The sequence below is a fragment of the Colias eurytheme genome, chromosome 13 (assembly GCF_061535395.1).
Source record: "Colias eurytheme isolate Ceu_HAF_F1 chromosome 13, ilColEury1 Martin Lab GWU primary, whole genome shotgun sequence".
NCBI classification, from domain to species: Eukaryota; Metazoa; Arthropoda; class Insecta; order Lepidoptera; family Pieridae; genus Colias; species Colias eurytheme.
Window position 1 is genome coordinate 10,316,171 of NC_142992.1, and position 26,755 is coordinate 10,342,925.

Consider the following 26,755-nt stretch of genomic DNA (forward strand, 5'->3'; position numbering starts at 1 on the left):
GAGCCCGTCGGAGTGGGGAGCGTGAGGCTTTTTCGTTACGGAATTTTTCGATTCGGTCCCCGCGCTCAAGGCCCGCGATAGAAGCTATGCAATAGCTTAAAAAATGTTCAAATCAAAAATCTAAAACATCTTATTTATTCAATCCTTTATTTATCAAAAAACCTTACCTTTTCAGGAAGTAAAAGTCAGCAGTCCAGACTACACAAACATACAGAACACAGACAACGTTCTAAACGACTTCCTCCTTCGCATAGAGCATTACATGGAAAAGTATGAACCGCTCGACGAAAACCTGGAGTCAGAGTATAGTTTCATGAAGATATATGATACGGGCGAGAAGGTGGTGGTCCATAAACACGAAGGGCATATACAGAGCCGAATTGTTTACTACTTGATGAATATACACATAGTTCCAAGGACTATTTATTTGACGAGGGTGAGTTCTGTGCTTTTTTCTAAAACATAGGGTATTATAAGAATGTTGCTGTTTGTATTATCCCTATGTATGCTTAGATCTTTAAAGTATGCAACAGATTGGGATACATATTTTTTAAATAGGTTTTTGAATAGTGGTTCTTTGTGGAATATGTGTATGTATTTTCAACCTACTTCTATAAAGAAGGTTTTCAATTTTACGGTTTTTGTTTTTTTTTTCTTGAGTTTGTTATCTCAATTATTTTAAGTGGAAGGTCCGATCTTGATCATTGTTTTTTTTTTTATTTGAAAGCTAGAGCTTTTCTGTTGGTTCCATTTTAATAATGTCCCGTTCTGACTCGAAATTTAAAAATTATGTGCAATAAAGTTTCTATCTATATAAGTATTTATTTAAGATGATATATATATATGTATGTTTATCAGCCATCTGGTTTCCATAACACAAGCGAAAGCTTAGTATGGGATCAGATCGTGCCGTATGTGAAAATTGTCCAGAAAAAAGACCTGTGGCACCCGGGGATTGCCGCGGTAAAGCTATTGCATAGCATGCCTTCAAGCCACACCTCCGAGCCCGTCGGAGTGGGGAGCGTGAGGTTTTTTTCGTTACGGAATTTCTTGATTCGGTCCTCGCGCTCAAGGCCCGCGATGGAAGCTATGCAATAGTTTAATATTTATATAAGATATATTATTGAGGATTTTCAAGAAAACCAATTTGTTTCTCTGTAAATTCAGTTTTTATTTTAGAAAGTTTTCACAATAGTTAATGTACAAGTTTGTTACTACAACAACTTAAAATATTATGTAATCTCACCTGTAAATTCAAAGAAACGACATTTAAAGTCCACATATAATAAATCCCCAATTATATCCCTTCTATCTTTAAGTTTTATTATAAATTGCGTTGCACACCAGCTAACAATACTTCAATCGTATCTCGCCATTTTTTCTTACCGCTACGTCAATCCGTGCCACAGATAATATGAACGCGCGAAGCGCGGCAAATTTGAATATTGATGAAATTTTATTTCATAACATTTATTTATTTATCATTGATATTCCAGCACGGTGAGAGCATGCACAACCTGGTGGGTCGTATCGGCGGGGACAGTTCGCTCTCTACCCGGGGCCAGCAGTACGCCAGCGCCCTGGCGGGGTACATAGACCAGCAGCACATCCCGGGGCTCCGCGTGTGGAGCTCGTGGATGAAGCGCGCCATACAGACGGTGAAGGACGTGCGCGCGCCGCAGGAGCGGTGGAAGGCGCTCAACGAGATCGATGCGGTGAGTGACACATGGGGCGGTTACACCTAACAGTTACACGTGGGTCGGTTACACCTAACGAGTACAATAAATAAATAAATAAATCTTTATTGAAGTGAAAACTTCTTTAGCGGCGTTGAGCACTTTTTCTGTAATGGGTATAAAATCTTAAACTCGCGTCAGGACACGTGACCTGATCGAAAAAGCGTTAGACGGATACCATTCCAAAATATCAAACATGCTCAACATTAATAATCAAGTTTTCACTTCTGCCGGCACTCCCGGAGTGCAACCCGTCTTTTTTTTCGATCCATTGCAAACTAAACTGACTCGCTAGTGTAAATATGTACGTGTAAACACCCATTCGGTTCGGCAACTCTATCGGCCGAGAGCTTATTTACTGACTCACCACTGTACTCGTTAGGTGTAATCGACCCAACAGTACATACGCGGACAGTAGCGCAAACTCCATACAATACACCTGAAAATTCGTCGTGTCCAGACGAAACGCATAGGTACTTACGCATCTGTTTGTTTGTTTACTGCGTTTGTAGCCTGGTGGCGGTGCGCATGCGTAGGTTTATTCTCCTACGCCCACATTTTCACGAATTAGTAAAAGCTATATTTATTGCGTTCTCAAGCTCTACAACGTTTGTTAATTAAAATTAAGTATTTAAAAAAATCATTTGTCAAAATTGTTCACAAAATATATAATCAATGTTTTTACATACTCAATACAAGCCGTTTATGAAGTAACAATACTGAATTTCATCAAATCTACCGTAACAAACCATAACTTCCAACCAAATGATAACCTTAAAATTTCTAACATCAAATCTACATCTACATTTTTTTGTTTTCAAAAACATGTAACAACAATTTCCTATCAATCCAGGGCATCTGCGAAGAGATGACATACGCTGAAATCCAGGAAAAATACCCGACAGACTTCAACGCTAGAGACGCGAACAAGTTCGCATACCGGTACCCCCGGGGGGAGAGCTACGAGGACCTGGTGGCGAGGTTGGAGCCCGTCATCATGGAGCTGGAGCGGCAGGGCAACGTGCTGGTGGTCTCCCACCAGGCGGTCATGAGGTGCCTGCTGGCTTACTTCCTGGATAAGTCCGCTGGTGAGATGGCAACCAATAATACGGGCATTTTTGATAGTGATAGTTGTCGTGGTAACAGATCGTTGATAAATTACAATATGATTAGATTATGAGGTCTTAAAGTTAAATTTTTAGATATTTCTCGTTTTATTTTTAAAAAGTTATTATTGCCATTTTACTCATTAGGTTAAGTACTTTGGATATCAATTCAATGTTTTTTTTTTTTAATCTGCAATAGTTACGGAATAAACGCCTGTGCACACTTAAAGAATACAAACGGTATATTAGGCTTATTACAATCACGACATGCATATGTAGATCATATTAGTAGAGTGGAAAAATGTATAGTATTTAAAATATAATCTTACTCATACATTTATTTATTCAACTGTACTACTAAGAAGCTATTTTTATTGATAAATACACAATTTAATCTTTTACGTTAATTATTATTAAACGTTAAGCATAATATCAGGAAGTATTATTATACTTTTGAAGTTACTTTTGAGAGTAGAAAAATTTGCATGAGTCAACTAGTAAAATATAACAATTGGAAATTTCCGTATCCGTATTCCGACCTTACTTATTTGTAACTAGAGGTCCGCCCCGGCTTCGCACGTGGTACATATTTCCCAATAAAAGGTAGCCTATGTCCTTTCTCGGGTATCAAAATATCACCATACCAAATTTCATGCAAATTGGTTCAGTAGTTTAGGCGTGATTGAGTAACAGACAGACAGACAGAGTTACTTTCGCATTTATAATAGTAGTAGAATTGGTAAATTAAATATTAATATTAAATAACATAATCAACAGAAGAGCTCCCCTACCTGCATGTACCACTCCATACTGTGATCAAGCTCACACCGGTCGCTTACGGGTGTAGAGAAGAACACATCAAGTTATCCGTTGATGCCGTGGACACACACCGGCCTAAACCCTCTGTGAGTAACTAATTAGCAAGTTAAAGTGGCGGTGACCAATCATAACACAATGTAAAAAAGAGCGTGTGTGCTGAGCACACGTGTCAGAAGTGAAACTTCTTTTGAAGATTCAAAGATACCAAAATCGTCGCCACTACATGATGTGACGGTATTGCCATGACGCGACCATGAAATTTTACTCACAACGCGCACAAAGAAGTTTCACTTCAACAAACTAATTAACAAACAGCAAGAAGACATGGTATTTGACTAATCAAAATACACTATATGCAACATACAATATCAATCGACCATTCACGAGCTAATACGTTATTGACCGCTGATAAGCGATGTGATTGCCCTATGTGCTATGTTAATCCCTTATGTTTTGAATTTTTGAAGTGAAAACTTCTTTAGCGGCGTTGGGTATAAAATCTTAAACCCGCGTCAGGACACGTGGCCTGATCGAAAAAGCGTAAGACGGACTTTTTTTTTTAGCCCTTATATTCCATGCGTAAGACGGATACCATTCCAAAATATCAAACATGCTCAACGTTAATAATCAAGTTTTCACTTCTGCCGGCACTCCCCCAGTGCAACCCGTCTTTGTTTTTTTTATAATACATAATTTCAGACAAATCAGAGACGGCATTGTATTGACCAATCAATAACAAGCTTAATATGTTATTGACCAATCAAAGCACACTTAACACAACACAAAATGTGACAAAAGAATTTATCAAATATTGTACAGTTTAAATAACATACAAACAAATACATAAGCATGTGCATATAAAATATTATCAACCAACAAAATATTGGTTGTATAAAATAAATAAAAAATGTTTTGAATGTAAAGGTTATGGATTCTTGTAACTTTTTATGTTTTGTTTTCATTGTTTTAAGCTTAATTCAACTGTAACTTACTAAAACATTCATTACTTTACAATATTTAACAGGATGCAGACGACGCTGCCGTCGAAAATAACGTATGCAATGAGTAAATGTTACCTATTTTATGAGCTATGACTAACAATAACATAAATCAATACAAAACACATATTAATCCAGTACAAAAAATATTTTTTAGCATATTTTATATATGTATTTATGGTTTATTATACATAATACTAGCAAACCCGGCGAACTCCGTTTCGCCACCAGAGACACCTTTTCTTTGCTATAAACCTCACGGAGCCCGAGACCTTTCCAACAAATGCAAAACCGTGGAAATCGGTTCGTGCGTTCTGGAGTTATAGCGTCAGAAAGGAAAACCTGACTTATTTTTATATAGTAGATGTGTTGTATTTTTATATAATATATTGCACGATAACATAAAATTAATATTGACTTAACAAAATATTGTAATTTTTACGTTATACTAAGTACTGAATCTTAATGTCTATCTCAACCATTGAGATACAATTACTACGTAAGGAGAAGACACCGCCTACATCACTTATGTTCCGCTCAACAGAGGTCAACCGGCCACACTGCACTCAGTCGCTTTAGCGCGATGATTGCGTTCATGTCGTTTAAGACATCGCTTAATCTATGACTCACAGCCGCCCCGCGCCGCACAGATTTTGTTCGTGGTGTCTTCTCTATACGTAGTAATAATAGCTCAGTGATCTCAACCAAGTTTTTTTATATAAACTAGTACCTATATTTAAAGTTCTATACTTTCAACTAAATATATATAGTTAAGTATCTATTATATTAAAAACACTATCGCTTATTATTATAGGTAACAAACTCAGAACAATAAGTATCAATGCATCTCTCTAGTAGACAAAAATGTATGAATATCGCAAGAAATCACATTTGAAGTTAAGTTTTTCAAAATTTTTATACATACGGATGTGGATATTTTTGGAATTTTTTAATAGTGTGATGTTTTCGTGTGAATTTCCAAAATGGGAAAGCTTGGGCACTTAGTTTATATTTTGCATCCATTATTGTCAAGGATATTTGAATTGCTTGTGGTATTTGGTGAATTTTGGATGGGGTTTTCTTATTTTTTAGTTTAGTTTTTTTATGTTTAGAAATCACGACACACATTGCACAGTTTGACAAATATTTAGTTCTATTCATTATGACAGTTATTTTCGCGCCTTTTTTTACCTACATTGTCATCTGTCACTTTTACTTTTTTTATGTGGGGTTGCGGATGGTTTTAGGTGTCTATGGTTTTATTGGTTTTGTATTATTTGAAAATATCGATTTTGTATTTAACTAACAAATTATATTATTACAGGTGATACCAGCCCCGCCTATAAAGCCTCCCGTCCCGTCAATTTTGAATGGCGATACGAACGGCGAAGATAAAGACAATCAACATTAACATAGATAGATAATCACCATAGACAAGTTTATCATTTTAGCTTCTGACCAATAAATCGTGAATGGTAAATATGCTGGCATATGACTTCAATCACCTGACGACCTTCTATTTAATACATAATATAATATTTTAAATATGGTATATTTATAAAAAGTACGTTTAATTGATCCAATTTCAATATTGTACCCTCAGTGGGTATTCGTATTTTACTTTATTATTCCAAAAAATTGTATTTTTTCAGGATTATGTTATATTTTCTTAGCATAAATAAATATATATTTTTTGGGTTGCCAGGGAAGTCACAGAATGTCGACATGAGACTGATGTTAAGTGAGTGTACTCTTAAGTCATGTTAAAAACGCCATGATAAAAAGTAAAAAAAAATGAAATTAAATTTCATCAATTTCCATTGTATATATTATGAAAAGTGCGGAGTCACATTTATATTTATTAAATTTAAATATTTTTATTTTATTGCAATAGAAAAATAATTCCTATACTTGTAGTTGAGAAATATTTATACATATTTATTTAATCAAGAGTTAGAAGAAATAAAATAACAAATTCAATAAGTTACTCCAAAAGAATGAAAAAGAAAGTGCATTATTTATCAATTTCAAGTAAGACGAAGGCACGCTATTGGACAATGTGTATAAACACAAAAAACCGTTACACGGCCTATGGAACTAAATTGGTTTATTATTTGAACATATTATAATAAAATACTTCAGATATTTACTAGTCTCTTGAGATTAATTTCGGTATAAAATACCGACTAAACTTCTTAATCTTTACCAAAGATTTGATTTGTTATATCCTGCTCTAGTTTCTATGCCACCTTAAATACTGATGAATGTGTTTCGATGTATGAGTTTATAAGTTGATTTTTTTTTTCCAAATCACAGGCTGAAGACATTTATGTCACTGTCAAAATTGACAATACTCCTAAACTTATTTAAAACACCATAGTATTCATATTTTAAAAACTATTAATTTTTACATCGAAACATAAGCCTATTTCTCTATATTGAAGTGAAAACTTCTTTAGCGGCGTTGAGCACTTTTTCTGTAATGGGTATAAAATCTTAATCTCGCGTCAGGACACGTGACCTGATCGAAAAAGCGTAATAAGACGGATACCATTCCAAAATATCAAACATGCTCAACGTTAATAATCAAGTTTTCACCTCTGCCGGCACTCCCGGAGTGCAACCCGTCTTTTTTTTTGTATGTGACTCCGCTGTTGTATATTTTTTATAAAGTATCGATTTGTCTATACTTCCGTCATCTTAATGATAATATTATAATATTTATTTATAAGGGTTTTTACAAAGTGGCTATACGTTAATTGTACTATTATTGTAATTGTTTATTTAAATTTTAAATATAAGCTTATTATAAGAGAACCTGTTGTTTTTATTCTCCTGAAAATTTTATAAAATCAATCTGCAATATTAAATTTATATTTTATAACTATTTTTGGTTTTAATTCACACCATTTAAGTTGCTCTACATTAAAATTTATTAAGAACTAGCTTCCGCCCGCGACTCCGTCCGCGCGGATGTCGGTCTTCGCGTGGATGGTTTATTTCTCCATTTTGAGTAACTCTGACAATGACATCTTATAAATATCTATTGGACCCAAATACGGCTAGGCCTATAATAATACGCAACGTGTTCGCGGTTCTACAGAACAACGTCTATGGATAAAACTGAAAAATTAAGATTAATTTTTTTTCTACGTATTTTTCCAGGATAAAAAGTATCTTATTTTAAGCCCAGGATAATAAGGTATACCAAGTTTCATCGAAATCGAACCGGTAGTTTTCACGTGATGTCTTCACATACAGACAGACAGACAAAATTTTTTTTAATCACATATTTGGGTTTGGTATCGATCCAGTAACACCCCCTGCTATTTATTTTTTCAATATTTTCAATGTACAGAAATGACCCTTCTACAGATTTATTATATGTTTAAATAAAAAAGGCATATTATAATATACTAATTATTATAATATTATACCTAGTGCTGTTTTTATAACTGCTTTTCTGTAGAATGCAAACTGATATTTTATGCCAAAAGATAATATAAAAAAAAATCTGACCAATTAAATCCTATCCTACTAACCCTACTAATATTATAAATGCGAAAGTTTGTGAGGATGTGTGTGTGTTTGTTACTCCTTCACGCAAATACTGAACCGCAATTATAGAGGGTAACTTGGATTAACACATAGGATAGGTCTTATCCCGGAAATCCCACGGGAACGGGAACTATGGGGGATTTTCTTTGAAAACGCGGGCGGAAAGCTAGTATTATAAATGCGAAAGTGTGTGAGGATGTGTATGTGTGTGTTTGTTTATTGTTACTCTTTCACGCAAATACTACTGAACCGATTAGAATGAAATTTAGCACAAATATAGAGGGTTACTTGGATTAACAAATAGGATAGATTTTATCCCGAAAATCCCACAGGAACGGGAACTATGTGGGTTTTTCTTTGAAAACGCGGGCGGAAAGCTAGTGTTATATTATAAGTACCTACATCTTAAGTGGTGGCTCAGTGGTGAGGATTAACAAATATAAAAATGGTGTTTTATATGCTCCTATTATATAAGTATAAAATAATGTCTCATTTTAGAGCAAAGAATGGAATAACTTATTTCATTCGTGTCCTGTGTCCATAGAGAATAAGTTAGCAATAATTATTGAATAATAATTACTACCTAGTATTTATTATATTATCTGTGATGGTAATCTTCCAAAATGTGTCCAAAAGTGGTCCAAAATATATCCCCTGTTATTTGTTTAAACGCCATCTATTCTACCGTGAATTCTATATTTCAACCTTGAATACACTGGCGCGGCGCAGACATCGGAATAAATAGGTACTTACCTATATCTATTGAGTATCGATTTATTTTGTTACTATGCAATTTGTATGCCTGAATAGAAACAGCCCAAAATAGTTGGGTAGAAATAAGTGCCTTGGAAGTATGTAATATTGTTATACTTATACCTATTATCAATTATTATTCTGGTTAAATATTGAAGTAATGTATAAATTCATTTATATTTATAATACCTTTAGTTAAATGAATTCCAAAGAAAAATGAAAAATATTCTATTCGAGACGTCGATCATAATATTTAGATTAATCCTACATTAGAAATACGTACCTATTGATTCACTTATGCAAAGACAGATCCAAACTTAATTACCAAAAGTCAGAGACGTTAATTTAAATTTTTTGCCGCTCATTAGATGAACATTGTTTTGAACATTTCATATTTCTAAAAATAAATATCTAGAAAATTGATATTTGAATACATTATAGTGTAACATTCATATGACCTAGATTAACTTGTTACGAAATAGGTCATATTCCCAACTACCTATGCGTGTCTATAACGGGTATACATGTAACAGTACATAGGTATTACATATATCTATATAAGTGTAGGTGCGTCAGACGTCCACTCCAATACATAAACGCCTAGCATTGAACACGAGTAATCAATAAAGCACGTATATATAAACGATGTACCTACCTATGTTCTGCCCCGGGGCTCGTCATTCGGTGTAGCATTTGCTACAGAATCACGGGCTATAAAATGAATGGAGCTGCCCCATTTATGGATATGACAATTGCATTCCCTACAGAAAGTGCTTAAGTACTTTACAATTGTCACGATTATTATACATAAATAATGCAGTCACGTAATTTATTTGTAAATAAAATCAAGTACTTACATAATTTTTGTTCTTCGTTAAAAATTAGCCTTAAAATTGGATCAATATGACCTAATTGTATTGATCTAAATTATAAATAATTATTTAAATACAATTTAGTTTGGATACTTAAATTTTTAAAGAGTAACATCGATAAATATCGATTGTCTTATTGATCATCTGCCATAGATCATCGATTTTTGTTTATCTGTCATAAGTCATCACAGCTGGCACTGACATTTCATCTTTCAAGGGTCGAACGAAACAAGGGTCATTCGAAAAATAGTGTGAATTTTGCACTTTAAAGTCTTGTTTAGTTTTTAATTATATAACGTTTTACAATATGTAAATAAAATGGCATATAAGTGCAATATATTTCATGTGTTTAACATTGCTACGTGGTAGTGCAACGCATAGATAGATATTGGTGACAAATATTATTCATGAACACGATGGTTTCGACTTTGCAACTACAAGAAAAATATAACAAGAGTATGAATAATAAATTATAGCATTGATATATTTTTACATAAGAAACGATTCCTAAGCTTTTCTGTTGTTACAGTTCGTAAAAACTTCTGTTTTTATTTGGATATACAAGAACCATCTATATCGCGATCTCTATCTCGAAGACTGCAAGACATGGGCCTAGTAAGTATTTTATTCATTTTGGCGCGAAAATAATTTGTTTTTAATGCCTGAGAACCTTGCTATGCATTCCTAGAATTTTTTGGGTTATACATATAGATACAATCTGACTAAGATGTTTCATAATATACGTCATTAATTTCCTCACATTTCAAACAAATAAATGAATATTTGAATTGGCTTCTTAACATCGTGCACGTTCAGGTTCACAATATTTTTTCTTAGAAAAGCAAAACTTATATTTTCAATAATTCATGCAACTAAATTATTAGGTTTTAAAATAATTAATGTAAAATGAAGTGCGAAAAAACATGTGAATATATTAAATATAATCATTTTTAATAATTAAAATGTAAAATTAGAATCATAATTTCATATACAAAAAATACATAGAATGGAACGTAATCAGAATCGGCCAATCGCATGCCTTTCCCCTTCCAAGCGACACTAGCGCTGCCAGTGACTGTAACAAAAACTACAGCAAAATATCTCCATCTTGTATGACAGATTTGTGTTTGTTGTTACTTTTTCGATTTTATTAGGCAAATCTATATAAATAAGACTAAAAAGTAGTTATTACGCGATTGTATGTGATAGTGCTTGGAAACAATATTCAGTGCAGTGGACGTATGAAGTGTACATTGTGTTTCCATGTAATTCAAGCAGTGACGAAGTGTCCCGTCTCGGTGACTAGTATATAGTTACTTATTTTTGTGATAAGCGGTGCGCGGGGGCCTTCCGGACGGCTTTTGTGTGAGTATATGCGACTACCAATATCCACATATGCCGTGTTATACTTGGTTTTAGTTACAATTAATAAGAAAATAGTTTAAAATTAAGTTGTTGTAGCGGCTTGTTAGGCGCGTAGCTTGCGTTCGATTTTAGGTCATCTTTTGTACGCTCGCGTTAGAGCCGCTGTCGCAGAGCGAAATGCAACGGGCCGAGGCCGCGCGCCGCGTTCGATCACGCTGCGTTGCAATACATCCATTTAAAAGCTGTTTGAAATGTAGTTTTCTTTGGCTAACGCGTGTGTATGCTTAATTTTTGACAGTTGATATTGCTTTTAGACTGTCAAGGCGATATGATTCTTAAGATTGTCAAGCTAAGGATGAAAATAGCATGTAAGATGGTAGTGTGTTATTTTTTTGCGCGGGACGGTTGGCGCGATTCAGGGTACCGCGCGATGCTCGTTCTGGCGTCAATTTCGCCGTGTGTATTTCAAGGAAAACTCCATGATTGCGCACGGACTCGGATTGCATAGAAATAATCGGTCACTTGAGTGCCACGACACGTAATTCTCTTGTTTTGATAAACAGTCCGTTGTCGAGTCTGTTTAAAGTCGTCGTCAGCATTCTGGACGGAATTTTCTTACGTTACGAAATCACATACGTGCACCTTTCAGGTCAAAATACGTGTTTTTGATGACTTTCAAATTACATTTTATCAAACAAAATAATATGTCACAACAATTCAAATTGTCTTGACAGTTCTTATAAGAGTTGCCAGTATAATTAGTGTCTTTTAATAATTATTATATGTCAAAAATATTAAATTGATTTTTTGTATTTATCAATATTAATATCAGTGATTTTTTTATTCACTAATAAATCTTTATTTATTCCTATTTATTAATTGCAAATACTTTTGTGAAGTTTAAAAAAAATTATGATAATTCTTACTTGTTTGTTTTAAATTAAATTACTTATTTATATATTTTTATGAATTTACTTTCAAGAAACAGTAAAGTGAATAAAAACACAGCATATTGTTATTTAATTTTTTTAATTAATTTAACATAATTTATCAAACCTGTACATTTTAATACATTTAATATAATTAAAAAATTAGGTATTTCATATTACAAAGGTCTATGAATAGTACTTAAAACATATCCAATCCATTTTTTACAAATTGCAATTTTTTGTTAATTATTGTTACAGATTAATCATTATTTTTAACAGTTACATTAAAAAAAATATGAAGTCTATAAAAATAATTTAAATTCAATATTCAATTGCAGCAACATGATTTAAGTCATCATTAAAACAAAAAAAAATATATACAGAGACATATAGACATAATATGATGGGTCAGTCAGGTTATCTACCTGGTGCATATTATCAGTAATCTATACTAATATTATAAAGAGGAAAAGTTTGTAAGTATGTATGTATGTATGTATGTATGGTTTTCACGCAAAAACTACTGGACCGATTTCAAAAATTCTTTCACCATTAGAAAGCTGCATCTTTACTGAGCAACATAGGCTATATTGCATTTTCAAAAAAATTAGAGATCCTTACCAAAAATGCAATAATGTAACCCAAGGTGTAAAAAAATCCTCAATAAAACTTCTGTCATCGCGTGCGCTGCGGAATCTATTGAAGATAGAACAAAAAAATGTTCTACGGTATTCAAGAATGGATCAATATCTACAAGAAAGTCCGCGATACCATATGTCCATCTTTAGTAGTTATGTTACTACAGCAACTTTTTTACGTTTTCAAAGTAAATAGAAGTGCCGACAGTAATCAAACCATGTTATCCATACACATATATTAATCCTTATCCCATTAAATGATGTTTTATTATAGACTGTTTCAATACCAGCAAAATACTTTTTAAATGAAAAGAATTGGATATTCCATTCAAAAGATATAACGAATTTTTAAAAGTGTCAATCTACAGAAAATAGTAGGTATACTGTTCGAGCAGGCCGTAGTGCGCGGGTCACGGAGGAATTCTACCAATATGCGTCTTGACGGAACACAGTGAGGTTTTGGTCGGTAGGAAATAGGAATCCGACATAACCCACGGCCCCTCCCCCGGAGGCCGTGGGTATCTATGAAAGATTTCCCCACTAAAACAAAAAAAAAGGCCGTAGTGCGGGACGGGATAAAGGTGATTTTCAAGTGATTAAAAATTAAACCTATAGTCCGACCTATAGTAGACTTTTCACTGTAACGATATCGCTATCTAAGCGGGTGAAACCGCAGGGCATTGCTAGTATATTATAATTTATAACAATGCTTACAATACCTATAAGTTTAAAATATATGAATGTATCATTTAAAACTACTAAGTAAGTTGTTGGAACAATTTCAAATGACTCAATTCAACTTCTCTATACTAAATTATATTAAAAAGAGGAAAGGTTTGTATGTATGTATGGTTTTCACGCATAAACTACTGGACCGATCTTGATGAAATTTGGCACAAACAATCTTTAGACCCTGAGAAAGAACATAGGCTACCTTTTATTGCAAAATATGTACCACGGGCGAAGCCGGGGCGGACCACTAGTTTATTATACTTGATAACTCTGATTTCAAACTATTGACATGATTATTTCTGTATTTGATAATCATAGGAATAGAGAAGTGATGTCATTTGTTAGCATTTTAAACCCTGGAGTGGACCACTTCCAGAAATGTTGGTGACCTTTTTTGTAGAAAATATTTAAGTAGATAGTTATGTGGGGTAATTTCCAAACATTTGAAAATTTTATAAAATAATATTAATAAGTTCAAATCTATACTAATATTATAAAGCTGAAGAGTTTGTTTGTTTGTTTGAACGCGCTAATCTCAGGAACTTACTGGTCCGATTTGAAAAATTATTTCAGTGTGCCCGTTTATCGAGAAAGGCTATAGGCTATATTATATCATCATGCTAAGACTAACAGGAGCTGAGCAATGCAGGTAAAACTGCAGAGCACAGCTAGTAATAAATATAATATCTTCACTGAGTATAGATGATATTTTTATCCATGTTTAGAAATAAAATATTCCAGTTTGAAATAATCAATAATGTTTGAACAAAGTTAACAGAAGATCGCTCATATATCTACTTAAGAACTGAGAATGACGAGATCAAATATGTCACCATGCTGGTTTACACTGGATAAAACTCAATTTAAATTCATAAACAATAAACAATTAATAACTTAGACTGTGACTTTATTAATGAAATGACTTAAAGATGGTGGCTTTTTTTATAAAAGCTATAAGTCGCTACTGTCAAAATACAGCTTGTGCCTATATCACATTCTATACCCAAAGACAGTCTCGAGGCCATAATTTAGCATGAGTTTTCGTTAACTTTGAATTTTTTTTATCATTATGCCACATTTTAGGTTGACTTGATAATATTTTTCAAGATGATACTATTGATTTGAAGATTGTATGTACATGTATTTCCCTTTGTGGTCTTAACACATTTTACTTACATGGGACTTAGCAGCCAATAACTTAAGCAGATAACACACAGTCTCTTCCCTAAGATGATTTCAATACCATTACAAAGATAAGACTACCCTCAACTTGGAACTCATGAATACAATATTGTACTTTAAAAAAGGGTTAATATAACTAATCTACCTTTAACTTCATGATCAATTCATAAGCAGTGGAAACAATATTGTCTTCTTTCTAGTCTTGATTTAATTATTATTAAAAATACTAGCGGCTTTGTCAGTGTTAAGGGGCCGGCGGACGACAATTTTTCCATACAAACGTAATACCAAAATCATTTTCAGTTTGAGCATATTTCCACTTTATTGTGCTGTTATTCGGAATAAGACAGTATCTATCTAGGTTCCCAAATGATTTTTATTGCAAAATACTTAAATACAACGAATTGTAAACAATTTGTATTTCTCACATTTTTAAAGTATAAATGATATGTTTTCTACTCATCAATTCTGTATTAAAAACGGCAATATTCTTAATATAATGTAATTGGAAGCATGGCTTATATTGTTAAGTTACACAATATGCAAAAAAAATTGGAAAAGCATCGAGTTTTCATTCATCATTTTTGGTATTACGGCACACATTCAAATTAATCACAAATTTTCATCGGTCGTCGTGCTGTCGCATTCAAGCGTGGGGCTGGCGGGAATTGTGCAACAGAGACAACAATATTCGAGCGTATTTTGACTTCGCTTCGAATTGCAGTTGCGAGCGGCCTCCGCCGGGTTCTTAATCCAGGACAATAAAAGCGAACCATTTCACCCATAACTTCACTCATAGCTGTAACGGTAAAGGTACCTGCCCTTACTGACCCGTCTCAAAAATCCACCCCATCCTAATCCTAATCCTAATATACTATTATAAAGGCGAAAGTTTGTATGTATGGATGTTTTAACAAACATCCATACATACAAACTCTTTCACGCAAATACTACTGAACCGATTACAGTGAAATTAAGCACACATATAGAGGGTAACTTGGATTAACACATAGGATAGGTTTTATCCCGGAAATCCCACGGGAACGGGTTTTTCTTTGAAAACGCGGGCGAAGCCGCGAGCGGAAAGCTAGTATACACATAATTTCAACAATTCTATAGCTATAATTCCCCCAACAGCGCGAAGAAGTGTTCCTAACATCGCGCGTCACCCACGTGGTCGCGGACGAGCGGCCGGCGGTATGGCGTGAGAGCCGCGCCCGCGCCGATGCCATGCTCGAGAGACTGCGCGCGCAATCGCCGAAGCACGCGCAACATAATTACGTGCAGCTCACCGTGCAAAAGGTATGTGGTGTTCGCTACATATGCGATACACTTTGGCAGGTATAATAGGAATGTTCATGTCGCCGCCACATGGTTGAATCTGCTATTTGATTGAATGACTAGTGGAGACTTGATTCAATGTACGCGCTAGGCATTCAACAATATACCGAGCTTTGTATCTCCTCTGTTCAAAGAGCTATGTTTTAATCAACTAACTAACTAAAAGGAGATGTAAATATGTTACAATCAGCTAACTAGTCGGACGTTGAGTTACTTTAGTTAAATCATTGTTCAGCCTAGTCATTCAACGAAGGCGCTAGTCATCTGATTACTTTACCTGTAATACTGATATCTTCACAAGTTACACATTGCAATACACTGTACATGTATGACTAGTACAAGCAGGTATATAGTGATACCTGTACACTATAATATACCAGCTTGTACTTAACAATCAAAATACAGAGAAAATTGTGTTACTGATACATTTACAAAAAAAAATCATAACATATATATTTCTGTACCAATGTTCGCTTCGAAAAATTAAACTCAACACCTAATCAATGGTCACCAAATAGTAATTTACTCTTGATATACTAGTGTTTTACACCCTACAAAAACTGCTTGTCCTGGTTGGTCGTCGAAATTTACAAAGAATATTAAAAAATACAAAAAAATGTAATAACAAGTGGTTATAAATCTTTTTTGTTTTTATTTAACAATTAAATCTACAAAAAAGTGTCCAATCTTCTATCGTGTGTAAAGTAAAGTGTCTAATCTCTATTAGTCTAAATGTGTGCATAGTTTTAAAAACTTGAGCATAGTGCTTCTAATGTTGTTTTTGTAAATTTTTGGTGTATTTAGAGTTTCCTATATTCAATTGAAACCTTAAGTACTCAGTTATTGCATGACAAGTTAAAAATAATGTTCAGGAAAGGATTTTGCAATCAATATGTCTGAATTTTTGTAAATAATAAAAATACATGTGAACTATTGTAGTTTTGCAATATTACTGCTATAGAAGAACCCTTGCGAGTGTTTTCTTTTATTGTTGTTTCTTGTGCTATAAAAAATTGCATAGTTGCAACTTAAAGAATTTGCATGTCAACTAATTCTATTAATAAAAATAACTTTGTGCTAGATATTTCCCTTTTTCAACTTAACTATTATTACTAATATTCTTAACTTATTATTTCTCAACCTGCAAGTAATAAACAACTAAGAAAATAATTTTTGTTCGTTTTTCATATAGTTTAATATTTGTTTTTTAATAGTATAAGGTTGGGAAATAATACGCAATCTCTTCGCTATATATTTTATATATCCTTACAATGTATTTATCATCTTTCAGGCTATAAGTCTATTGGATAAACTGTATGACACATTCTTCACGCAGCGTAAAGCGCAGGTCAACTTCTTCAGTAAACATTTTATCAAGATTGAATTTTTGGACAAGTATGGACCCCTATAATGAAGTAAAAATTCGATGTGCGATCAATGGTATTTATAAATTCCCTCTTTCTGCAGACCGTGCCGACCTGTGTATAAGGAATTTGATGAGTGGCCACAGATCTCACTAGAGCCAGACCCTCCCAAGGAGAAGAAAGAGAAAAAAGAGTCGCCGGAGAATCTCGTCGCAATTCCTTCTAACAATAATATCGGTCACAAGTAAGTTTTTAACATGAAATGTAAATTTTTCTAAGAATTGTATATTACGGCTTGTGAATTTGATTGTAACAGTGTTCTATGTGTTCGTTATTTATTTATTGTAATGTTTGTCTTGTTACAGAATGACGCGGAAGAGTCGACCTCGTATAAAAGAAAAAGAAATAAAAGAAGAGAAGGGTGGTTATTGCGAAATGTGCAATGTTGATTACCCAGACGCCACCACACATCGACGGACGCCCCACCATCTTGCGTTCGTCAGAAACCACGCTAACTTCTTAGCTCTAGACTCTCTTATAACCTCAGGCGCAGATGTCAACACCTTCCTTGACAAAGCCACTCCAGTAAACGGTGAAAGACGATCGTTGCGCAAATTGTGCAACGGTGATTCCGAACCAAAAAACAGACGTTCCAAAAGATCTCAATCGCCAGACGCTATCAACGGCAATATAAGCCCTAGACGAAATGGCGGCCTCGATGAGGAAAAGAAACACAACACCAGATGCAGTAAGAAGACGAGTGAGTCCACACAGTCAGAAGACCGCCAGTATTATAAAGTAGTCGGCGTGAGTACAAAGTTACGGTCGAGCGGGGGATTCACCAAGAAGAAGGAATTGCCCGTTTGTAATGGAACAAAACCACTAGTGGTTAAGTTCAGGAAAGTGCGGCGTTCAGAACTATCAGTGTTGAGCGATGAGGCTGAACAATTCATGTTTCCAAAACGGGCCAGCTCCACTAGTTCTACTTCGTCTGATGATGATGACGCGATAATCAACACAAAAACAAGGAAAAAGGCATCGCCGCAGATTCCGCCCGCAACCGAAAGGCAAAGGCTTGCCAGGCCGGTAGCGTTGAAAGAAGAATCCTCAGAAGAAGATAGCTGGCCGGAAGAAGATAAGAGAAGGAAGCGACGGGCACCACCAGTGATTAAAAGGGCTAAGAGAGGGTGCGGTAGACCAAGATTACAGCCACCGAGTAAACCGCCTGAACCTGAAGAAACACCCCCACAACCGGAGCCAGAAGTCAGTCCACTCAGAGAAGAACCTTCAGAAAAGTGTATGAAATGGGAAGACGGAAAATTGAAATACACTCCGGCAGTAGAACAGTTGGAGTTTGCTTTCGAATCTGTGCCACATAGCGAGCCTTGGTTTGAGACGTTCAAGCGGCAGGATCAAGACAAGGTTGTTGCTAAGAATGTTCCTCAGTATTTCGGTAAATATGAATTACTAACTATGGATTTTAAAGCATGAATATTAGTACAAGGTTTCCGCCCGCGGCTTCGCCCGCGCAGTCAAAGAAAAACCCGCATAGTTCCTGTTCCCGTGGGATTTCCGGGATTGCGTCATTTTCCCGGGATAAAAAGTAGCCTATGTCCTTTCTCGGGTATCAAAATATATCCATACCAAATTTCATGAAAATTGGTTCAGTAGTTTAGGCGTGATTGAGTAACAGACAGACAGACAGAGTTACTTTCGCATTTATAATATATGTATGGATTATTTAGTTAATTAAAGCTTAGATATATTTTTAAATTTATTATTATTGACCTTACCTTTTTTTGTTACAGCGCTTTACTCAAAGTCACCAAAGTTACCATACGAAATTGGTCAATTACCACCTTTGAAGCCAAATTGTTGTCCGTTAAGTGACCTCGTTCGCCGCGAGGAAAAACCTGGGCCTTCACGTTCATACGGGACTAGGGGAATGAAAAAACAAAAGATTAGAAAGCGCACAGCCGCCATTCTAGCACTTGAAAGTCATCCCAGGAAATCTCCAAGAGAACATGCTTCTACGTTAGCCATTTTAGGCTCAGCCGGCCTCCTGCATCGGCGGAAAAATGTTGACGACTCTAAATCAACAGCTTCCGAAGAGACAATTAGTGATACTCACTCCAAAGTAGAACCAATACTTACAGAAACTCAAGAGGCTTCGGAGAGGTTACAGCAATTCCTGTCTGAAGTATTCGAAGACGCGTCGGATTACGATGTATCAGAGGAATTAATGGACTGCGATGCGTCCGTTATTACCTCGAAAGCGATCCTAGATATGTCCAGTTTAGTGTCAGAGTGCGAAAACTGCGATCTTATCCGGAACGAAATAAAACAGGACACGGTCAAGACGAGAGACAGACGCGGCAAATTCAAAAAGAAGAACCGGACCGGCTGGCCGACGAAGAGGAACAAGAAGAAAGGTTCCCGAAACAGCAGCACAGAGGGGGAAAAAGTGGATGGCAGTTTGGACAGATCGTCGGCTGAACCAGATCTCGAAACGCTCAGCGAAGCAGACGAGAACCATTCAGAAGTTGAAAACGATAACACTCTAACCGAAGAGTCGAAATCTAAAGAAACACCCGTAGCTAATAAGAAATCGTCGGATCCTGAGGAGCTCGAGCTGGCGTGTCCCATGGACGTGGGAGAGAATAAGTCTGAGAATGTAGATAAGAATTTAATAGAGAATAAATGTAGCGAGCGGTCGTCGAAGGAATCCGAGAAACGGACGTCGTCTGAAGGCGAGGAGAAAGTGGACTTTAAGAAGAAGAAGCGAGCGTTGCAGGGACTTTGTGACTGGCTGCCAGTAGTGCGCGTGGCTAGAGTGGACCCCAGTGCGGGGCGAAGGCTCCGCTCGGCTGGCAGGGCTCGCTCCAGCAAGTTCAGATAGCGCCCGGCCCCCACCAGACTTAGTGGCTAAATAAGTGACTAGGACAATTGAATTTCAGATGTTGAAGCACCGGTACAAAGTTGACAGTTTATGTGTAGTTCTCCGTAACATCTGTGTTATATAGACGCATTGGTGTCCATTTTTTTTTGCTACCGTTACAAATAGATGTTGAATTTCGATGTGAATATATTGTTTTTTCCTGTAAAGTTGTGATATTGATTAGTATCACAAGATTTTTATCTAAATGTTTTAGATTCCACTTTCTGTGTATAATAGATTACCAATTGTTACTTGTGTTGTTTCATTGAATACGACTAATATTAAAATGTCGGCGTATTCAAAAAACCGATTTGTATTTTCAATATGAATCCACATACATACTAAATAATATGTGAAGGCATAATTCGATACCATGCAATTCCTAGAATTAGTTCAATTTATGATACTGCATTCTCTCGATGTCTGTCTGAAACATCTGAAATAATCCTAAAAATAACTTATTAAATATATATTTATTTTGTATGTTTATAAACTGGAGCTATATTATTTGAATGTTAATTTAGTATGAAAGTTTCAGTATTTATGTCTCGAGGCTGTGTGTAGCCGTTGTAAATATATGTATAATATACTTAGAAATTTTGTTATCTATTTAGTATAAATGTTGTGGTTGTATGAAGAGTGTCTCAAGAGCGAGCTTACTCTGTACATAAATGTTTTCGTATGCTTAAAGTATGTTGCTTTTCTTGAAATGAAATTTGTTTACTGTCAGTTCATCAGTAACATTGTATAAATAAAATAATTACTCATAAAATTTGTTGTTATTTATCCCTCTCTATATCCTACAATATATGAAAAGTATACACTAATATTTTTAATTGGCACAAGCTAGCTTAATTTTCATTTAGGAATTGTGTTAGAGAAAAGTTAAACTTATTCCTGTAACTATCAAAAACTATTGATCACGAAAAATTCCCAAAAAAAGCGGTAATAGATAATCCAAGTATTGTGTAGTAGTATAGATATCGGTGAAGTCGGGGCATAAGCTACAAAATAAATTAGTTCGCTTCGAAATAGACTTGCTAAACACCTAACATGAAGAAACTCAAGATTTTGAATGCGATTTATTCATTATATTATTATCCCGACGTTTCGCAAACTTCGCAGCGAACGTGGTCACGAGGGAGTCTCGGGATAATAATATAATACAATAAAATAAATAATAAAATAACCTAACATGAACTTGAACAAGGACGGCTAAAATATTACATCCTACATATAAGTATTATAGCATTTTCAAAATACCTTAAACATTCTTATTACGTGGATGAAATATGAACTATTTGTATTTATTTAAATAAAACTGATTACGAGTTTCTGTAATAAAAATAATACGATTCATTTCATGGAACAGTGTCAATTTTATCAAAATTTGTTTAGTAGTTTAGTAGATAAGTACATCAAAAGTGACTAATGGTAGAGGAGACCGAAAAATTGTGTTGATTTACAAACTTATTACTGAATACTATTATTTTCCTTTTAATTGTCTTACAAATTACAATGATGATAACTCGATAACAATTATTAAAATATAAGTCAAAATCGGTTAGTATTAAATTTCAATGAGATCATAGTTACCTAAAATTAATTATTCCATACAACCAAATACCTAAAGTTTCTTTACTTGTGCTAATGCGACGGAACATAATTTACCAATAATAATAGTCGCTTTCTAAGTGCGCTCTATAAAGCCACAATGAGTTGATGACCCATCAATAAACTAGCCGCGTATAAGTTTACTTAACCTGTCTACGATCAATATATTGTCACAGTATTACGTGGTATTACCATATTTCCTACAGTATGGCGACGAATGTACTTGTGCAGAGAAACGGAGGGCAACTGGCGGGGGGTCGGGCGACGCGGGCCGCGCAACTGGCAAAGTGCAAACACGCTTAGTTTGCCTTACCTAGCGCGAAGGGCAGACGCTTCAGTTTTTTGTCTAATAATTTATACTTACGTATTCTATAATGGTTGTGCGCACAAACTGTTGTGTTCATGGATGCAAATCTACATTTAAATCCAAGGACATGAAGTTTCATAGATTTCCTCGCGATGAGAGGTAGGTTTTTCAAATTCTGTTTAGTACAAAATCAAAGATAGGGTTGTCTCTAGGAGACAAGAAAATGTCAATGATTTTTTGTAACAATTATATATATACATATTTTAAGTTATTATAAGATATATTATTGAGGATTTTCAAGAAAACCAATATGTTTCTCTGTAAATTCAAAGTTTTTATTTGAAAGTTTTCACAATAGTTAACATACAAATAGTTTGTTACTACAACAATATAGTAATCTCACAATTTCAAAGAAACGACATTTAACAAATCCTATAATAAATCCTCAATTATATCCCTTCTATCTTTAAGTTTTATTATAAATTGCGTTGCACACAAGCACACAATATTATTCGTAAGTTTAATCGTTTCTCGCTTTTTCGCCATTTTTTCTTTCTGGTTTCTGCTACGTCAATCTGAGCCACAGATAACATGAACACGCGAAGCGCGCCAAATTTGAATAATGATAAAATGTTATTTCATTACATATCCATACTAATATTATAAATGCGAAAGTAACTCTGTCTGTCTGTCTGTTACTCAATCACGCCTAAACTACTGAACCAATTTGCATGAAATTTGGTATGGAGATATTTAGATAGAGATTGTCTAATCTAAAAATGAACGCCCCTCCACTAAACTTAATTGTTTCAATGTGTGAGGACAAATAATTATTGAACCACTTTATATGTGTGCGCGCGTCGATTCTACTGCAAACTTTGACACTCGCGCACTGATTTGTCAACTAATCGGGCGATCAGTTCAGGTGCCTAGCATTGTATGGCGGGGAGAGCGCGCTATGTACGGAATGACACGTCCGTTCTGTCGTGCATCGCGTCATTTATGCACTAGTTGGCCAACTGGTCCTGTCGTTCGGGCATGGATTGGACTGGAGGACTGAACGACCAATGAGGCAGACCAATTTGTGTGTATTGCGTCTATACACGTACTTTGAATGTGAGCGTAAACACAGTGGAGGGGCGTTCATTTTTAGATTAGACAATCTCTACCCGAGAAAGGACATAGGCTACCTTTTATTGCGAAATATGTACCACGGGCGAAGCCGGGGCGGACCTCTAGTAATATATAAAGAAAAAAGTCCACGTGATACCGCATAAACGGTATTTTACGGTTAAACTTATATTTTTAACCCCCGGCCACTTTTCCTTATACATATTTTTAACTCCCGACCACAGCTCCCGACTAAAAAGGGGTGTTATTAATTTGACCGCTATTCTGCCTGTCTGTGGCATCGTAGCTCTTAAATGGGTGAACCGATTTGGATGCGGTTTTTTATTGGAAAACTTGTTTTCCAGCGGTGGTTCTTAGATAAGTTAATCAAAATCGGCAATCAATTTTTTTCTACTCTTTGCTCTTTCTTCCTTCGATTGATCTGGCGGGATCACGAGTGGCCGAGTGGTCAGGCGTTGCCCCGAAATGGCGGAAGACGCGGGTTCGAATCCCACCTCGTGATCAAATATTTTCTATTCTTTAAAATTTTATAGGTATGCGTTTGTTTATTGAATTTATACGTACCTACTTATTTTCCAGGCGCGAATTATGGATAGAAGCTTGTCAAAGACCGGACTTGAAGAGTAAAACAGTTGAACAATTATATCGCAAGTATGTATGTGGTTTACACTTTGAAAGATGGATGTATATGAAAAAAAAACTAAAGAGCACTGCTATTCCCGTAGCAAACTTACCGTCTGCTTCAATACATCCTATGAGTACCCAAACTGAGACTGCAAAAATAGAGATTATAAAAGATTTGACAACCAGAGGTGTTCAACAACAGACCGCTTGTGCTTCCGTAAGCGTATCAGTTGTAGCATCCACTAGTGCCCAAGCATCGCAGACTACAAAAAAATTGACAGATCAGACTCCAAAGTTAAAGTTGATGGAAGAAGCTAAGTCGACGGACGTCACTTATGAACAGTTCTTACGAGGATGTGACAAGTTCTTATCACCGAATCTAAGTCAAATTGTCAAAGCACAAGTCAATCTCAGAATTTAAAACCTCATTCTAGAAATAACAGATATTCTAAAATCTAAAGAATTTAAAATGTTTTGTTTAAATATTTATTACTCAAGTCCACATGCGTATAAGTTTTAACGTACAAAGAAAGGACAACGTTGAAAAAATAAGACGTGTGGCACTCGGGGACTGCCGTGGTAAAGCTATTGCATAGCGTGCCTTCAAGCCACACCTCCGCGCCCGTCGGAGTGGGGAGCGTGAGGTTTTTCGTTACGGAATTTCTGGATTCGGTTCCCGCGCTCAAGGCCCGCGATAGAAGCTATGTTTCTGTACACTTTCTGTATAAATAATTACATTAGATTCAATTATCACAATTATTTTTAATGTAAGTACATGTGAATAAATAATTACATATTAATAGTAATGATAAAAATTGTTTTATTTCCCATTTGGTGACAACCCTAGCATATTTACACGAGGCAGCGTGATGGTGAGTACTTACACTGGCGGCGGCATCGCGCGACATCAAAGGCATTTCCTGTAGATATTGTGCTGTGTTATGTGTAGCTGTAGCTAGCCGTGCCGTGTAAATGTTTAGTGATTATTTATTGAGTCATCGGTGTTACATTATGTATTAGATATTCGACTAATATATTATGTGCATAATAGGATGCTTGCTAGAACCTATAAAATACCCAGCCCATTTATCGAGGAAGGTTATATGCTACATATCACGCTACGACCAACAGGAGTGGAGCCACGGGGGTGAAACCGCGCGGAGCAGCTAGTGTTAAATAAATCCGAGAAGACTTCCTACTTCGTGTAGTTCATGTAGTTTATACTTACGGTGTAGATTATCAGCTTTATTATATTTTATCGAGCAAAGAGAGGTACGAACATTGTGCGATACCACAGACTAAATAATAATATACTACGTGATACGATATTCGATTGTTACAGTATTACTGTATCGTAAAGATCGTAAATGTTAATTTGCCACTACTTATGTATGTTGTATTTCACTTATTATTTCATATGTACCTAGGAATGGTAACTCTTGGGAAATAAATCATTGAGACCATTTAGGAAGAGAATTATAAAATATAAGATCAGCACTTTGGTTTGAGGTCTTTTTTTTATAAAATTTACCGTTTTCGAGAAAAACTCAAATAAAAAACCGGCCAAGTGCGAGTCAGACCTGCGCACCGAGAGCTCCGAACAAACCTATTATTTATTATATTGTAACTAACTCTAAAATGTAGGTATGTATTAGAAATTTTTCCTCTATTTGTGCTATAAGACATTGATTTTAACAAAATTTCAAGACTGTGTTCACGGGAAGTACCTACAATGTAGGTTTTGATTCCCTTGCGAATGTCGAAATTTTCAGCATATTTACGGGTGTATGCTTTGATTGCGATATCTTATAAGTTATATTTTTTATACTTAAGTATTCGATATAAATTTCAGCTTGATACCTCCCACGCTTTCTGGAGAAAAAGGGTGTTGATAGACAGACAAACGTACAACAAAGTGATCCGATAAGGGTTCCGTTTATTCCTTTTGAGGTTCGGAACCCTAAAAAACAGAAATTGTGAAAATTTGGCTCTGTCGGAATATTTGTTCAATACTTAACTACTAATTTTCAGGTCTAATTTGACTGAAATAAGAATGTTACATTACATAAAAAATGATTAGAGAATGATTCTAGTCTAGTGTAGGTATATCCTAGGGGCCCATAGATGTAAAGCCGGTTATTAACGACTAGCTGCTCCGCGCGGTTTCACCCCCGTGGCTCCACTCCTGATGGTCGTAGCGTGATGATATATAGCCTATAACCTTCCTCGATAAATGGGCTATCTAACACCGAAAGAATTTTTCAAATCGAATCAGTAGTTCCCGAGATTAGCGCGTTCAAACAAACAAACAAACAAACTTTTCAGCTTTATAATATTAGTAACTATAGATTTTAACCGTGCGGTTTAAAATGCATTTTTCGTTATTAACGGTTAATTAACCGTTTTTTTTTTGCTTTTTCAAGGATAAGCAACCTAATGTTTTGCAAGTTTATTTCTCACGAACTCGATAAATGCGAAGGGAATGAAAGATTTGATTTGATGCAAAAAATTTTCAGAAGCAATGAAAAAGAAAAATTAAAACTTTTATTTATTAAAAAAAAAATAATTGTAATAAAAAAAATTACGATAAGTAAGTACCTTAGAATTATAATGATAAGACTTAAAAAGTGATACAAATAATTATTCGAATAATGTAGATCAATATACCTACTTTATGATTATAACAAAACAATGTTTTTTAATTGCTATCAAGTACACCTTAAGTAACATAAATATGTGTAGTGTGTA

At 35.1% G+C, this 26,755-nt stretch overlaps 3 protein-coding genes across 11 annotated transcripts in view; all 3 read left to right on the top strand.

The window, feature by feature from the left end:
• The window catches only part of Pfrx (6-phosphofructo-2-kinase/fructose-2,6-biphosphatase), a 30,262-nt gene extending 22,786 nt beyond the window's left edge, over positions 1–7,476 (top strand). For 2 of the 6 annotated variants that reach the window (XM_090108413.1, XM_090108416.1), the window contains exons 5-10: positions 176–436; positions 1,497–1,715; positions 2,590–2,824; positions 3,620–3,747; positions 4,686–4,715; positions 5,984–7,476. In XM_090108413.1, coding sequence (XP_089964539.1) covers positions 176–436; positions 1,497–1,715; positions 2,590–2,824; positions 3,620–3,747; positions 4,686–4,715; positions 5,984–6,070 — 960 coding nt within the window. In that variant the 3' untranslated portion in view covers positions 6,071–7,476. Of the gene's footprint in view, positions 1–175; positions 437–1,496; positions 1,716–2,589; positions 2,825–3,619; positions 3,748–4,685; positions 4,727–5,473; positions 5,555–5,981 lie in introns of those variants that run through there. The other 4 variants (XR_016457377.1, XR_016457378.1, XM_090108415.1 and 1 more) reach the window with 4 other exon arrangements.
• A 2,432-nt stretch (positions 7,477–9,908) lies between these two features.
• LOC149903653 (uncharacterized) lies at positions 9,909–21,103 on the top strand. 4 transcript variants are annotated; one of them, XM_090108581.1, is made up of 7 exons: positions 9,909–10,298; positions 10,372–10,457; positions 15,826–15,990; positions 17,321–17,424; positions 17,497–17,637; positions 17,759–18,846; positions 19,202–21,103. In XM_090108581.1, exons 1-7 carry the CDS (start codon positions 10,250–10,252, stop codon positions 20,290–20,292), a joined length of 2,724 nt encoding a protein of 907 aa, XP_089964707.1. In that variant the 5' UTR covers positions 9,909–10,249; the 3' UTR covers positions 20,293–21,103. The 4 variants fall into 4 exon arrangements, with proteins under 4 accessions (XP_089964707.1, XP_089964710.1, XP_089964708.1 ...); XM_090108582.1 differs by lacking the exons at positions 9,909–10,298; positions 10,372–10,457 and adding an exon at positions 10,936–11,207; XM_090108584.1 differs by lacking the exons at positions 9,909–10,298; positions 17,321–17,424.
• A 1,156-nt stretch (positions 21,104–22,259) lies between these two features.
• LOC149903654 (uncharacterized) lies at positions 22,260–24,834 on the top strand. The gene is made up of 2 exons (XM_090108759.1): positions 22,260–22,411; positions 23,963–24,834. Exons 1-2 carry the CDS (start codon positions 22,320–22,322, stop codon positions 24,426–24,428), a joined length of 558 nt encoding a protein of 185 aa, XP_089964885.1. The 5' UTR covers positions 22,260–22,319; the 3' UTR covers positions 24,429–24,834.
• The last annotated feature ends 1,921 nt before the right edge of the window (positions 24,835–26,755 follow it).

Coding starts and splice junctions, on each gene's coding strand:
- LOC149903653 (XM_090108581.1), top strand. CDS start 10,250: ATGAACACGATGGTTTCGACTTTGCAACTACAAGAAAAATATAACAAG. Junction 10,299..10,371: donor ACAAGAAAAATATAACAAGA/GTATGAATAATA, acceptor CTGTTGTTACAG/TTCGTAAAAACTTCTGTTTT. Junction 17,425..17,496: donor AAGATTGAATTTTTGGACAA/GTATGGACCCCT, acceptor CTCTTTCTGCAG/ACCGTGCCGACCTGTGTATA.
- LOC149903654 (XM_090108759.1), top strand. CDS start 22,320: ATGGTTGTGCGCACAAACTGTTGTGTTCATGGATGCAAATCTACATTT. Junction 22,412..23,962: donor AGATTTCCTCGCGATGAGAG/GTAGGTTTTTCA, acceptor CTTATTTTCCAG/GCGCGAATTATGGATAGAAG.